This window comes from Pithys albifrons, chromosome 22 (genome assembly GCF_047495875.1).
Source record: "Pithys albifrons albifrons isolate INPA30051 chromosome 22, PitAlb_v1, whole genome shotgun sequence".
Classification (NCBI taxonomy): Eukaryota; Metazoa; Chordata; class Aves; order Passeriformes; family Thamnophilidae; genus Pithys; species Pithys albifrons.
Window position 1 is genome coordinate 3,277,909 of NC_092479.1, and position 15,830 is coordinate 3,293,738.

The window sequence follows — 15,830 nt, forward strand, 5'->3', positions numbered from 1 at the left end:
CCCTTTCTTAGTGTTCTGTCTATTCCTCTTGTCTTTGCCTGACATTTGTAGAATCATCTAAGAGTTGTGCCAAAAGAAACCTCCCCAAAAAGCAAAAGGTGCATCTAAGGCAAGAGACTTTGGTGGGGTTTTGCCTCTTGGAATAGGGTCAAGGATGTGATGAAGGAGTTAAGACTCCTAGCCCAGTTTCAGGCATGCCCCAATCTCTCATTAAATGAGACTGAAATAGAATCATAGAATCGATTGGGTTGGAAAAGACCTCCAAGATCATCGAGTCCAACCCTTAATCTTTCCCTTTTGCTTGTAAACGACCAAAATAGGCCAAGAACCTCCTTGGAGAAAGTGAACAGAAATGCAGCTGCACTTCTATTTGCATTTATCTGTGCCAGACCTCTCCTGAACCCCTGGACTGTCCTGTCAGAGTAAATCAGGGCCAGGAGTCAAAACACTTGGCAGGTGGAGCAGGCAAATGGAATTTGGCAGCAGTCATGTCATTGCTGCAAGAGAGAGAGGTGCCAGAGCCTTCAGAAACAGCTGTATGTGCCTCCTGCGAGGGTTCTCCACCTGCATTATAGCAGCAAAACCCCTTTTTTATCTTTGTGCACCAGGTTTGGCAACAATGAACTTTGCTTCAGAGTGGAGACTGGAGAAAGCAGCAGATGCACAGGGTGGAGTGTGCAGATGGCACTTTATTGTGGTCAGAAGCACTGAAAGGGTGGGACACTTCCCCAGACCATGGTGGGCCAGTGCTGTGCCCCTCGGCCGGGGGGTCTGTCAGGGCTCAGCGCCGGGTGTGTCCCCAGGGGCAGGGGCAGGGGCAGTGCCCGCCTGCTCTTCTCGCTGCCGCCGCCGCCGCAGCCTCTCGGCGCCGGTCACTGTCATGGGGTGGAGCGGCAGGAACCCGGCCAGACCTGCGAGACAAAGGCTCCTTAGACTGTAACTTACCCAGGGAGCATAAGGGCACCTCGCTCTGCATGAGGGTGACTTTTTATATAGTATTGCATGGCCAAACTTCGCAAACAAAGATTTGGGAAGGGCTCTCCCCAGATGGGGGTGTGCCCTTCGAGAAGATTTGGGAAGGAAGATTTGGGAAGGGCTCTCCCCAGGTGGGGGTGTGCCCTTCGAGAAGATTTGGGAAGGGCTCTCCCCAGGTGGGGGTGTGCCCTTCGAGAAGATTTGGGAAGGGCTCTCCCCACGTGGGGGTGTGCCCTTCGAGCCTGCACAGTGGATTTTTTAGGTGGGGCTCAGCATGCACAGAACTTGCCCCACCGTTTAAGTCCTAAGGTCCATTTGCCACGGCCGGGCGAGCTCGGACAGTGCCAGTGAAATCCTCAGGACTGTCTGCAGCACCTGGTACTAACCAGGGCTGCCCCTGCTAAGCATCCGAGATCTGACGGGATCGGATGGCAGAGAGGCATTTAACTGCCCGGTACGGTCTCCACTGAGACTCGAACTCACGACCTTGTGATCCAGAGTCCGGAGTGCTCACCATTACACCACGGGACCGCTCATGAGGGTGACTTGTGTGTGGCTCAAACGAGGATTTGGGCAGGGCTGTCCCCACGTGGGTGCCCTTCCAGCCTGCCCAGTGGATTTCAGGTGAGGCTCAGCGTGCGCAGAACTGGCCCCACCGTTTCAGTCCTGAGGTTCATCTGCCACGGCCGAGCGAGCTTGGACAGGGACAGTGAAATCCTCAGGACTAGAACCTACAGCCCCCGGCATTGCCCAGCAGGTCTCCCATCCAAGTGCTAATCCGGGGCTGACCCTGCTGAGCTTCCGAGATCTGACGGGATCGGATGTCAGGGAGGCATTGAACTGCCTTATTCACTATATAATCTGGCTGAAATTTTACTTCTACAAAGTTGCATTTGAAGCGCGCAGCCCCTGTGCACTTCCCACCGGTGTTAATGAGGGTACTTCGGCTCACAGTCCGGCTGTGGGTCGATTCCTTTGAATCACCTGCCAAGAAGCGGCGAGAAGTGCCCGTCCCGCATCCCCACGCCTGCCCTCCGCTCCCAGTAGTCCGTCCCACGCTTCCAGTAGCCCGACCCACGCTCCCAGTAGCCCGACCCACGCTCCCAGTAGCCCGTCCCATGCTCCCAGTAGCCCGTCCCACGCTCCCAGTAGCCCGTCCCACGCTCCCAGTAGCCCGTCCCATGCTCCCAGTAGCCCGCCCCACGCCTACCCAGGAGCTTCTCGGCGGGCCGGGACAGCTGCGCTCCGCTGCCCAGCCAGTAGCGCAGCCGCTCCAGGTTGAGCCCCGCCACCTTCTCTCCGTGCGCGTTGGGCAGCGGGTCGAGGCAGCCGAGCTGCTCCAGGTATTTGCCGTCGCGGGCGCGCTTGTTGTACGCGGCCACGATGCGGAAGAAGGGCCGGTTGGCGCAGCCCCCGAGGGCGAAGCGGATCACGACGTGCCCGCCGCGGTAACCTCTGAGGAGGCGGCTCCCTGGGAAGGAAGTGCGAGGTGGTGACGGGCTGAGCAGGTGCCTATCCCGGTCCCGGGACACTCACTGAGCTGCACCAAGGCAGCCACCGAGCAGCACCGACACTCACCGAGCTGCACCGACACTCACGGAGCTGCACCGACACTCACCGAGCTGCACCGGGACACTCACCGAGCTGCACCGACACTCACCGAGCTGCACCGACACTCACCGAGCTGCACCGGGACACTCACCGAGCTGCACCGGGACACTCACCGAGCTGCACCCACACTCACCGAGCTGCACCCACACTCACCGAGCTGCACCGGGACACTCACCGAGCTGCACCGGGACACTCACCGAGCTGCACCGGGACACTCACCGAGCTGCACCCACACTCACCGAGCTGCACCGGGACACTCACCGAGCTGCACCGGGACACTCACCGAGCTGCACCCACACTCACCGAGCTGCACCGGGACACTCACCGAGCTGCACCGGGACACTCACCGAGCTATCACGACACTCACCGAGCTGCACCCACACTCACCGAGCTATCACGACACTCACCGAGCTGCACCCACACTCACCGAGCTGCACCCACACTCACCGAGCTATCACGACACTCACCGAGCTGCACCCACACTCACGGAGCTGCACCCACACTCACCGAGCTGCACCCACACTCACCGAGCTGCACCGGGACACTCACCGAGCTGCACCGGGACACTCACCGAGCTGCACCGGGACACTCACCGAGCTGCACCCACACTCACCGAGCAGCACCGACACTCACGGAGCTGCACCGGGACACTCACCGAGCAGCACCGATACTCACCGAGCTGCACCCACACTCACCGAGCTGCACCCACACTCACCGAGCTGCACCGACACTCACGGAGCTGCACCGGGACACTCACCGAGCAGCACCCACACTCACCGAGCAGCACCGATACTCACCGAGCTGCACCCACACTCACCGAGCTGCACCGATACTCACCGAGCTGCACCCACACTCACCGAGCTGCACCCACACTCACCGAGCAGCACCGATACTCACCGAGCTGCACCCACACTCACCGAGCTGCACCCACACTCACCGAGCTGCACCCACACTCACCGAGCTGCACCGGGACACTCACCGAGCTGCACCGACACTCACCGAGCTATCACGACACTCACCGAGCTATCACGACACTCACCGAGCTGCACCATGACTCCCGCCCGCCCGACGCGCACCGATGATGCTCCGGCGCCCGGAAACGCATCCGCGGCCGCTCCGCCCCCGAGCCCCATCTCCCCTTTGGGACCCGGCTCTCGCCTCTGTCCAGGTTACAAATGATGCAAAATACTTTTCCCTCCTCTCGACTGCAGCCTTCCCAAATTTCCCCCGAAAGTGAAGCTTTAGATTCCCACCGGGGTTTATGCCAAGGGTTTCCTTCCTCTCTTAGAATGTCGAGCGCCGCTGTGTCACCGCGGTCGCCCTTCCTTCTGTCGGGGAAGCACGAGGAGGATGGGAAGGATTCCCAGGGATCTGCAGGCACAAGGTACTCGTGCGACCGCGATTTTCCTTACAGCGCTTGTGGCACGGGCTTTCAAGTAAAATAAAGATCTGTTCTGGGGCATGTCAGGCCTGTGCAAAGCTTCTTCCCTCTTGTTTATTTTCTGTTCCGGAGAGCACAGTCTTGGATTCCCCCGTTGCTTCCTATTAAAGGAATACCGCGAAAATAATTTTGTACGTGCTAAAAGGGAAAAGGAGCTGTTTGTGAGAGTTCAGGTGGTCGTGATTAAAGCTTTTTCAGCCAGTAAGTTCTTAAAATACCTTACAGTGGTGCTCCAGAGCTTCACTGAGACAGCAGCAACTGTGTGAAAAGCAGTCGAGGTCCAGGAAGAGACTTGGACAAAATGGGACAAATCAGCATCACTTCCAAGGGTTTTGTTTTCCAGGCTTTTCCAAGGACTGCCAGCAGTATTGGGACTAGTGCCAATGAGTCCTGATGTGTTTCTAGGTGATCATTGCTTGTCTTGTCCTTTGCCTTGAACCTCTAGCGTGGACCTTCTGACTTCAGCTGGAAAGAGATTTTCCAGAAAACAGAAATCTTTTCCATTCCAAGAAGTTGCATTTTATGAACTTCCCCCCATCAGAGCTGAGGTACTTGGTGGAAGAAGTCATCAGCAAGGATACTTTTGTTAGACAGAAAGAAAAGCCAGTGCCCTTCCTCCCCAAGCCCCTGGCACAGCAGGTCTTCAGGAGCCGAGGGCATTGCTGCTCGTTGGTTTCTCAACTTGTGTTCCTCAGTGTGCTCCAGGGCAGCCAAAGGCACCAGCACATCCTCTGGGCCTTTTTGGGAGCCTGAGGTATTACAGCAAAGGGATGGGGAGCCTGAGGTATTGCAGCAAAGGGATGGGGAGTCTGAGGTATTACAGCAAAGGGATGGGGAGCCTGAGGTATTGCAGCAAAGGGATGGGGAGTCTGAGGTATTACAGCAAAGGGATGGGGAGCCTGAGGTATTACAGCAAAGGCCTGAGGTATTGCAGCAAAGGGATGGGGAGCCTGAGGTATTACAGCAAAGGCCTGAGGTATTGCAGCAAAGGGATGGGGAGCCTGAGGTATTGCAGCAAAGGGATGGGGAGCCTGAGGTATTACAGCAAAGGGATGGGGAGTCTGAGGTATTACAGCAAAGGGATGGGGAGCCTGAGGTATTACAGCAAAGGCCTGAGGTATTGCAGCAAAGGGATGGGGAGTCTGAGGTATTGCAGCAAAGGGATGGGGAGTCTGAGGTATTGCAGCAAAGGGATGGGGAGTCTGAGGTTTTACAGCAAAGGGATGGGGAGTCTGAGGTATTGCAGCAAAGGGATGGGGAGCCTGAGGTATTGCAGCAAAGGGATGGGTGTGGGTTTTTAGTTCCCTTAAAGTAGAACTATTGGGGGAATCCTTTATCTCACTGGGTTTTGTATCATAATTGAAAACTTTAGAAAAAAATATCAGGTGGACAAAAAAGACCATCTTCTTCAAAATCACACTGGTGAGCTCCTTGGAGCTGAAAGTTTCCCAAGGCAGTGGACTGGGAGAGCCTTGCCTGGCATCCTTTCATGGGCAGGGCTGTAAATGTGGGGACAGAGCCCATGAGGAACGTGCAGTGGTCAAAGGATGCAAGTCAGAAAATGCTGGCACAACCCATTCCTTTCCAATCTGAAGGGAAATTGCCACAACAAGGAGTTGCCCTGGGATTTAGTAAACCTGCCATGTCCTATTGGCATGGCCCAGGATCTGAGGGCAGCTGTGAAGGGCAGGGCAGGGCTCTGTGAGGATGAACCCCATTTTTGCTGCCAGATTCCATGAGGGTGGACTGGAAAAAGGGGTGTATCCATGAAGGCAGCTGCAGATCCCCCAGGACTGGGTGATGATGAGCCAGCCAGCATCCCACGAGGCTGTTTGGCACTTTGGGGAGCTGAGTGAGAAGCAGAAGGTGGAGCTGGAGCAGAACCAGAGCTGCCTGAAACACCAGGAGTGGGAAGTGAACCAGCTCAGGGAGATGCTCTCCCAGATGTCCAGTCTTGTGGAGAAGAAGGATTGAGCCCCAAAAGCAGCAGCTGAAGAGTTAAGGTACATGCTGATGTGGCCCAAGGTCTCCACCAACCACACTGTGGGTCCCCAGCAACTGGTGGTGTTGAGGGTTCTCCACAGAACAAAAGGCACATGTGAGAGCATCAGGATGGAGCTCAGCTCCTTTGCACTGATATCCACTGCCATGGGAACGAAAATCAGGGTTTAGTGGAGCTTCTGCCAGCAGATGTATAACCAAGTCACTTGTAACTGAGTGTTCCCACCCACACCATGGTAGTCATTAGTGGGTGCCCAGGGTGCTGCTCTCCACAAGCTGTTTGGGTCACATGGAACATGTGACAGAACATGCTCTTGGCATGTTCCATCCGTCATGGGGTCCCACAACGTCTTGTGTCTGGGCACAGGCAAGCCCAAGCCCACTGCCAGGTGCTGAGGGATGTCCCTGCAAACGGTGGAAAAGCCGGATGATGTTCCCAAGACACCAGTACAGGCGGGTGAAGCCTCCCAGAGGGTAAATCCCCACGGAGGGCACCAAGGTGTGGGTTTGCCAAGTGCACGGATGGCATCGCAGTGTTTCTCAGCACTGCAGTGAGTCCTGGTGACTTTCACTGGCCGGAGGGTTGTTTGTCCGGGCCCCGCATTCCCCAAGCCGAGGGCTGCCTGTGCCGCCTGTGATCCAGGTTTGCTGTTTGTGCTGGTTAATGAGCTGATGTTTGCACAGCGCTTTGGAACCGCGGAGTGTTGTGTGTGCTAATGGCTGTGCTAATTGGCAATTAGAGGGCATGGCAACGTGCTAGCCTTCCCTCCTTTCTGTGGTGCCCAAGATGCTGTACAGGTGATGCAGAACCCGCTCTAGGGTTGTACGTGCAGGAGTAGGGGTGGGTTGTTGCACAGGACGGGAAGAATCGCTCCTCATTCCCCCGTGCCAAACTCCTATTCGTTTTCCCCGTGGCTGGAAAAGGGAAGAACTCGCAGGTGGTGGCAGCAGCAGATGGAGGGACTGCAGGAATTGTACATTCTGTTCGGGAAGGGTGGCAGCCAGCAGCGTGCCAGCGGGGCCGGCTGGCTGTGCGGGGGCCGGCCGTGACTCACAGCCAGCTGACAGCGGGGGGTGGGGAGGTATCGCCCTCCTGTTCCACTTATCGGGATAGGGAAGGGAAGTGCCGAGCACTGGAGGTGCCATCCAGGAGTGAGCTGTGTCCTGTCGGGCACAGCCCTGGGGTGGCAGTGGCTGGACAAGAGCTGGGGGTCTGCAGCCATCATTGGCTGTGCACAGGGTGTGATGATGGGAGAGCCCCATCCTGGGTATTTGGGTGTTCATCAAGCAGGGATCTGGACAGGGGTGGAGTAGGGCATGTCTGTGTGCACTGGTGTCACTTAAAAGAGAGTAATATATGAGATTGTGTAGAAATGCAGTCTGCAAAGTGTGTGGGTATTTGTGTGTATGTGGTAGATGTTCTGTGGTAGCAGAAAGGGCAAGAGAAAGACACCAACATGCACCATCCTTCTCCCTGCTCTCTGGAACATTTTCGAGGCCCATGTCCTCACTGTGGCACAGTGGAGCAGGAAAGGGGGTTCTGACAAATCTCTTCTACCCCTCCAAACCCAGGGAGATACTCCTCAGGCTGCCAGAGGAGGGGTCTGTGAGTAGTGCAGTGGGTGGGTTGGGCAAGAGAGTCTCTTCCCTCCAAAAAGGGCAGGAAAAAATCTAGCAGGGGAAAAAGTAATCTTGGGAAAGGAAACACCCCAATCCCAGTACACCGTGCAACTGGGAACAGAACACAAACCCACTTTCTTTGGGACACTGTCATCTCCTCAGGAGAGCAGACAGGAAGCAGATGGCTGAGCAGTGTGATGGAATGCAGCAGACCTGGTAAATAATGCATTCCCTCTTCTTCCCTCAGTACCTTGATGTGATCTGTGCTCTGGGAAGCCTGGTGGAGATGAAGGAGCTGTCAGGAATTCAGCCTCTGCAGCACCTTCCTGGGGGGAGAGGGAAGAAGTGGGACTGCAGAGACAGAAGGCCCTGGAGCTGCTGTACAGAAAGATCAGGAACCTCCAACACTGCCTGGAAAGGAAAGAAGAAATGCTGAAAGATTCTGAGGGAAGCATGGAGCAGCTAAGGTGTGGGAAAGCAAGGTCATGGTTCCCAGTGAGATCCAAGTGGGATGCCAAGTGATGGGGAAAGGAGGGATGTGGCACCTTGCTGGGTCATGTGTCTACTTGGACCACTCACAGTGTGGCCATGCCATGAAAATAGAATGTTAGGGGAAACAGAGAAAGGTCATCTCAGTTTTCTGCACTGGTGCCTTGTGTGGCCTGATGTGGTTGAGTAGTGTCAGAGCTGGGAAAGCTTTGGCAGACTCCCTTTTCCAGGGGGGCTGGAGCCAGAGGCAGCAACAGTGTCAGCTGGGGAGGAGGGACAGTGTCAGCAGGAGCAGGGCAGGCATGGGAGAGCCCAGCTGGGGGTCAGGGGGTCGAGGCAGGTGACAGACCAACAGAATCCCCCCTCCTATTTTGCACAGGCAGAAAAAAGTGTCCCCCTGAAGGTGCCAGGAGGAGATGCCAAACCTGGAAGATGAAACTCATAAGGAGTCAGAAGAGAAGGCTCTGCTGTGAGAGGCTCTGGAGAGGACACAGCTCCAGCTGGAGCAGGAGAAGAGACCACAGTGAGTGGCCAAATGGCACAAAGTGAGCATGACAGGAGCAGGTGACACCCAACCCCTGCACTTCATGCAACAGGGTATGTTGAGAGCACAGAGAGTGGTCGGTCAGACCGTGCCAGGAGGCTGGAGGTCCCAGGGTCCCAGGAGGCTGGAGGTCCCAGGGTCCCAGGAGGCTGGAGGTCCCAGGGTCCTGCTGCTCAGCTGGCTTGGCATCATGGCAGCATCCCACTGACAAAGCTGGAGGCAGTGCAGGCACCTGCAGCAATGGGTTTGGGCCATGTACTGGGGTGAGGGAGAAGAGCAGGTCACATGTGTCCCATCAGGAGCTCTCACAGGTGAATGCTGTGTCTGCTCTCTGTCCTGCAGCCTGGAGCCTGTTTGCTCAGGCAAGCCAAGAGCCAAAGAGCACTCAGCAGATGCTGCCAAGAAGAGAAGCTCCCAGGAGAGGCACTACAGGGGCATTCAGTAGGTGATGGTCTGTGGTAGGAAGGAGTCATTGCTGTAGACTCTGTGCTGGTGGAGCTGGCATGAGGTGTGGGTGCTTTGAGGAGCTCCTGTTGTATCCTGCAGGCCCTGGGCATGCTGGTGTGACTGTACAGTGTGTAGGACCTAATCTGCCAGCAGTCTGTGTCCCACACAGCGTGGTGGGATTGATGGCAATGGAAAAGGTGGTGAGGGTACAACCCAGTGCACACATGTGTGTGTTTATTTGTGCATGTAAATACAGCCTTAACCTGTGAAGTCAATTGTGTGGGGTCTGTCCTTTCCTTGGCTGAAGTGGCCTCAAGCACACAAAGCTGACACAGCTTGAAATATCCCTTGCCACTCCTGTATCTGCTGGTCCCTGTGGTATCTTGGGGGAACTGGATCATAAGGATGATGGAGTATGGAATTCCAGAATTCCTGGAACACCCCAGGAATGCTGGAGCTACACCATGAGAAGAAGAGAACCCACGTCAGCCACCCTGGTAGAGCAGCAGCATGAGGACAAGCTGGGTAGATGAGAGCAACATAGGGATGGGGTGGTGGCACAGGGGCACTTTCCACACGCTGTTGCTATTGAATGAGGTCCCACTGCTTCTCTTATCATTAAAAAGGGTGAAAGTAGACCCTGGTTGCTGGGGAGCAGCAGTTTTGGGATCTCCCTGCAGGGAACAGGCAGCTCCAGCACGTGCTGTCCCTGCAGCTGCTCTGCCTCTGCATTGCATGGAGCACTCCATGTGCCGAGTCCTCTGCAGGCTCTTCAGCCGAGGATAATCTGGATGTGAGCAAAGACCCGCTGGGGGGTTTTTACTCTTGATTTTTTAATAGGATAAAAAGGTCTGGAAGCAGCCCAGAGGGCTGTGACAGGCTAATGCAGGGCATGTGGAGCACCCAAGGGTGCACAATGGTCAATCCCTAATGGAAGTGGCAGTGCCGTGGGGCTCTGGTCATCCATGTGGCCTGATTTTCCCCCTCTCTGTGCTGGGAGGAGCTGGATGCTTCCCTGTCTGCATGCCTGGGCTTCATTGCCTATGTAGGTTAATGTTGCTGTGAGCATCCTCTGGGGTGTCGAGCCACTCCGTGGCTCTGTGTCCTCCCCATCCCACCCTTTGGCACACCCTGGGGCAGGAATGGATGGAGGTGGTAGGAGCACAGGTGCTGTGGGTGCAGTGGGGGCTGCAGAAGACCCTTCCCCTCCTTGAAACCTATGGAATCATTCCAAGTGATGGTTTAGGTTGGAAGAGACTCTAAAGATGGTCCACGGGGGAATCCCACTGGGGAATGGGACCTACTGGTGATGCCAGTGGGGGGCCTGGAGGAGAAGGGACTGGTTTGGGTTGAAAGGGACCCTAAAGATCGTCCCGGGGTGATCCCACCGGGGAATGGGTGAGTACCGCCGGTGATGCCGATGGAGAAGGGATCCGAAGGGACAGCGATGGGCTTGGAGAGCGGCGGGGCGGGGACGCCTCCCGTGCAGGTGCGGGAGCCGCAACCCGGCCCCGGGGCGGTCCGAGGGGACGGCGGTGGGCTGTCGGGGGGCGGGCAGCCGGAGCCCCCCCGGTGCGGGTGCGGGAGCCGGGGGGCCGCAGCCCGGCCCTGGGGCGGAGCGGGGCGGAGCGGCGCGGCCATCCGGGCACCGCACCATGGCGGCGGCGGCGGAGGAGCCGGAGGGGCGGCGGGGCCGGGGGCCGCGGCCGGGGCCGGCGCCGGGCAGCCCCGCGGGGCGGGCGGTGGGCGAGGGCTCGCCCGGGGGCGGAGGCGGCCGCCGCGTGTTCAGCCCCGCCGGGGAGTTCCGCGAGTTCTCCCGGCGGCAGCTCCGCGACATGGAGAGGCTCTTCCGACAGTGAGTGCGGGGGACTGGGAGGGGAGAATCCCCGGGGGTGGCAGTGCCGGGGCGAACGGGGGACCCCCGGCATCCCGCACCGCCGGCATCCCGGCATCCCGCACCCTCGGCATCCCCGCTCTTGCCTCCCCAGCATCCCTGCTCCTGGCGGGGCAGATGCCCCAGTGCCTCCCGCCCGTGCCGGCGGGAGAGACTCCCCCGTTCTTTGCGGGACGGACGCCCCCATTCCTTGGCAGAGGTGCCCCCACGCCCCTCCAGCTCCTTGCAGGAGGGATCCCCCGGCTCCTGGCAGGAGACTCCCCCCAACCCCAGCTCTGTGCAGGAGGGATGCCGGGGCACCCCCAATTCCTTGCAGGACCCTCTTCCTGCCTCTCTCAGGAGGGATGCCAGGAACATCCCTCTTCTCTCAAGCCCCTCACAGGATTGATGTCGGGGACACGTTCCCCCTGCTCCTTGCAGGGGACATTCCTGCGCACCTCTAAATTCTTGCAGAAGAGACCTCCCGTCCCCCATGAGGGTCTGAGGCCAGAGAAGGGGGGCTGGAAGATGGGACCAGGGACCTTCGCATTTCCTCTGCTGAAGCACTGAAGGACTCTCCCTCTGCAGCCCCATCTCCCCGGGGGCCGCAGCGGCCAGGCTGGCATGTCCCCAGCATCCCTGCCCGCTGCGTGCCTCCACGCGTGGCGGAGCGTGACTCCGAGCACAGCTCTGCCCCCGGCCCCGGGGAAGGGGGGGCTGGCAGCAAGCCTTGAACCCTGGAAATTTCCATGGGGAGCCAAAAATCGGGGTGACTCCAACCGTGATCGCGCTGGGATAGGCGGGAGTAGCCAGGGACGAGCGGGACTCCCCGGAGCATCCCCGTGGAGCCCGCGGCGCGCGTGGGGCGCTTTGTGCAGGAGGCGTGGAGGCAGCGGGACTCCGGGAAGCGCGGAGGTGGTGCAGGGGAAGGCATGGCTGCGGCGTGCCAATACCCCTCATCCCATCTGGCACCGGGGGGGATCTGCAGCAGCGTCCCGGGTGGTCTGGCTCGGGCGTGACCGGGGGGATGGAGGAAGCGGAAGAATGGAGGCAGTGACCCCCTAAACCCAAGGTTGGGGGGCTGTGTAGGGTGCAGGCACACCCTGTCAGCATCCCTAGAAGTGCAGGGTGTCTCCCTGTTCCCTGTGTGTTCCCGAGGGACTGTCACGCACCGCCCGGACATGGCAGGGAGCCAGAGGCGCGGGTTGCTGCCACCATCTATCTCACGGACTGCAGCAGGAGGGAGCCTGCGGCGGGGCGGACAGCTCGGGGTCCCGGGGGGTGGGCACAGCTGCAGCTCCCGGGGCCGGAGGCGATGGATGGCCGTGCCGGGGGTGCTCCGGCCGCGGCGCAGATGGCGGTGCGGGTGTCGGCGCCGCGCAGGCGACAGAGCGGGCGTGAGGAGCAGACGTGTTTGCTCTGACAGCTGCGGCGTCTCGCTGCAGCGAAAGGAGCAGCGCCGAGGAGGTTTGGGAGCCGGGGAAGGGGGGTCTCCCAAGGGAGGGATGCTCTGGAACAGAGCCCTGTCACGCTGACCTCGCTGCTGCTGCTGCCTGCTGTCCTCGGGATGTGGCAGTTCGGCTGTAGAGGATAAAGTGATGTGTGGAAGGGTTTTTTCTTGCCACAGGGTAGATGGTGCCCTCTGGGAGATGCAGAGGGATGCTGGCGTCCCGAAAAAATAGCGAGGAGGGGATTGAGAACAAGGAAGTTCTCTACAGAGCTGGGGAATGGCATGGACTTCCACGGGTCAATGCCACAGAGCCAGGCTGGGCAACTCACCTCTTGCAGAGAAACTCTCTGTGGGATGTGCGATGGAGAGGGACTTTGGACAAGGGCATAGAGTGACAGGACAAGGGGGAATGGCAATGGCTTCAAACTGACAGAGGGCAGGGTTAGATTAGATATGAGGAACAAATTCTTCCCCTGAGAGACCCTGGCACAGGGTGCCCAGAGAAGCTGTGGCTGCCCCATCCCTGCAAGTGTTCAAGGCCACGTTGGAAGGAGCTTGGAGCAACCTGGTCTAGTGGAAGGTGTCCCTGCCCATGTCAGGGGTAGAACTGAATGGTCCTTAAGGTCTCTTCCCACCCAAACCATTCCATGATTCTATGGTTCTATGCTAGAGGGGTCTTGGAGGCAGAAAGCATGTGAGGTCTGTGTTCACAGCCACACTCCTGGGACAACAGCAGCTGCAGGCAGAGCTGAGCAGGACCAGAGCAGGGCCAGCTCTGTTTTGGAGTCCCTGTCAGCTTGTGAGGTCAGAAAGGTGCTGCTGGAGACAGGGACAGAGCAGATGGCAGCAGGGAAGGTACAGATGAGTCACAGACCTGCGGCGTGGGGAGCTGGGGCTCTGTGTGGCTGCTCCAGTGACAAGGCACACAAAGAACAGCCCTGTCACGACGGGTGCAGTGTGTAACTGCCCACCTACGATGTGTGGAGCTGTACCAAGCGTGGCTCTGTGCTGGCTCCCCAGTGAGATCCCACTGTGCCATGCCAGTGTGCCACCAGCACAGCCCACAGTGCCACAGGGAGCAGACAGAGGGGCTGTTGGTGGAAGGCTGGAGGGGATGGTGGTGTGGCCACAGCCAGGGGGCTGAGAAGGGACCCCCAAGGAGCTCCCCCATGGGCAGGGACACCTTCCACTAGACCAGATTGCTCCCAACAGGGTCCACAGGCAGGATCAGTGAGCAGAACTGTGGCCAGAGCTCTTGGTCAAGCCCAGGCACATGGCCAGGCTGGAGCATGGATGTCACAGGCTCTGGGCAGTGGGGATGGGTCACCTGGAGGTGTCATAGTGAGGAGGAGGAGGAGGAGATGTGGGGAGCAGTGCCCAGTGGGATTAGCCCCGTGGCCTCTTATCCTGTGTCGCAGCCAAGGGGAGCATGTGCTCAGGCTCCTGGCACAGGGAGCTGGCAGCAGGTTTGGCAGCATCCCGGCAGGTTCTCCTGCCAAGTGCCGCATGGAAACAGACACGATCCTGGATAATGCTCCAGGGGGTTGTTAGCGGTTCAGAGACAGCTTCCCTGTGGTCTGGAAAGCTGCCGGAGATCATCAGTGCCCAAGTCCTTCCTGATCCCTCCTCACTCCCTGGCCAGTGGGAGTACACACAGGGGTCTGGCACTGGGGGGGTCACTGCAGGGGTCTGCACGGGCTCTGCCTCCATCCCACAGGTACGACGCAGGGAAAGATGGCTTCATTGACCTGATGGAGCTGAAGCTGATGATGGAGAAGCTGGGGGCTCCACAGACACACCTGGGCCTGAAGAACATGATCAAGGAGGTGGATGAAGACCTGGACAGCAAGCTCAGCTTTCGAGAGGTGAGGGGTGAGCAGGTCTGGGGGTCCACACTAGCAGGGACATGTCCCCAGCCACTGTTTGTGGTGGTGAGAAGGTGGGGAGGGGCCATGGTGGCTTTGAGGTCTGGAAGAAGCTGATACCACTGTCTTGCCCCTCAGTTCCTGCTGATTTTCCGGAAGGCAGCAGCAGGGGAGCTGCAGGAGGACAGTGGGCTGCACGCCCTGGCCCGGCTCTCCGAGATCGACGTCTCCACAGAGGGGGTGAAAGGCGCCAAGAACTTCTTCGAGGCCAAGGTGAGGCAGGTGCCAGGGCACAGGAGGTGCCACTGCAGGCTGGTGAAGCACGAGGGAAGGCAGTTTGGTGCTGGGTGCTGGGCATACAGGAGGTGGAGGTGTTGGGGTGGGCAGGAGGGCTTGGCAGGGGTCGCAGCTGGACCTGTCCACCCGCAGGCACAAGCCATCAACGAAGCGAGCCGCTTTGAGGAGGAGATCAGGGCGGAGCAGGAGGAGAAGAAGAAGCAGGCGGAGGAGCTGAAGCAGAGGAAGGCGGCCTTCAAGGAGCTGCAGTCCACCTTCACACAGTGACAGGGCTGGGCAGGACTGGTCAGCGGTGCCCGGGCTGGGAACACTGCGTGTGCCACGTGCCAACCGCGCCGGGAGCGATGCCAGAGCCATGTGCTGCCAACGGGATCCTGGCGCGGGCTCGGCACAGTGCCCACCTTGCTGGCAGAGCCCGGTTGGCCCCAGCTCCCCCCTCCCCTCTTACTGTGGTGTCTGTAGGTGTTGTTTGTGTCCCTCCACATCCCCAGCGTGCCCCCCACCCTGAGCAGCCCCTGTTCCCTGCCCGCAGCTGTGCCAGGAGCTGTTGCTGCTGAGTCCCAGGGGAGCTGTGCCCGGAATGCCTGTCCCTGGAACACCTCTGGCCAGAGTGTCATGTGTTGTGTTTGCACTGGGAGGTTTGCAGGGTGGGGACTTGTCCAGGTGGCCATGGTGGGTGTTGTGGTGGCCACGCTGGCTCAGTGTCTGTTCTTGCCATCAGTGACCAAAGCTGTGGCGAGGGTCAGGTGCTGGCAGAGGGGGCTCTGTGTGTGTGTGTGTGGTGCTGGGGGGTGGGTGCCCACCCCACTGGCATGAAGCCCCCCAGGAGCTGTGTCTCTCTTTATTTTGGTCAAAGACATACAGAAAGGCAGCTGCTGGTTTGTGGGGCTGTATTATGTTTTTCATGTTGTATTTGGCCTGGGAGGGTGAGTGTGGTGGCCACAAGTGGTTGTCGTCAGTCCACTGAGGCTCCTGTGTTGGTGGGTGCCTGTGAAGACCCACATTTGTCCCACAGTGTCCCCCAAGTGGTGATATAGGGGGTGTGTTATGTTTTTTTTTAATTTAATCCCAAATAAATATTATATTTCTTACTTGCTGGGTGCTGGAGTGCAGCCATGGGATGGGCATGTCTGCGGTGAGGGTTTGGGTGGGGGGAAGGAGCCTGGGGAGTGGGGTGTGACCGTGGCCACCAGGTCACCACAGGGGGTGGCACTCAG

The 15,830-nt window shown here is 58.7% G+C and overlaps 2 protein-coding genes across 4 annotated transcripts; one reads left to right on the plus strand and one right to left on the minus strand.

Moving 5' to 3' along the window:
* Positions 1-669: 669 nt before the first annotated feature.
* MRPS16 (mitochondrial ribosomal protein S16) lies at positions 670-4,711 on the minus strand. The gene is made up of 3 exons (XM_071575816.1): positions 3,626-4,711; positions 2,186-2,446; positions 670-911 (listed from the first exon to the last, which is right to left on the minus strand). Exons 1-3 carry the CDS (start codon positions 3,717-3,719, stop codon positions 775-777), a joined length of 492 nt encoding a protein of 163 aa, XP_071431917.1. The 5' UTR covers positions 3,720-4,711; the 3' UTR covers positions 670-774.
* On the plus strand, positions 3,500-15,704 carry EFHD2 (EF-hand domain family member D2). Of its 3 annotated transcripts, XM_071575815.1 has the most exons (5): positions 3,501-3,754; positions 3,875-3,970; positions 14,169-14,316; positions 14,455-14,589; positions 14,746-15,704. In XM_071575815.1, exons 2-5 carry the CDS (start codon positions 3,876-3,878, stop codon positions 14,878-14,880), a joined length of 513 nt encoding a protein of 170 aa, XP_071431916.1. In that variant the 5' UTR covers positions 3,501-3,754; position 3,875; the 3' UTR covers positions 14,881-15,704. The 3 variants fall into 3 exon arrangements, with proteins under 3 accessions (XP_071431913.1, XP_071431916.1, XP_071431915.1); XM_071575812.1 differs by having other exon boundaries at positions 3,500-3,970; XM_071575814.1 differs by lacking the exons at positions 3,501-3,754; positions 3,875-3,970 and adding an exon at positions 10,688-10,983.
* Positions 15,705-15,830: the final 126 nt, after the last annotated feature.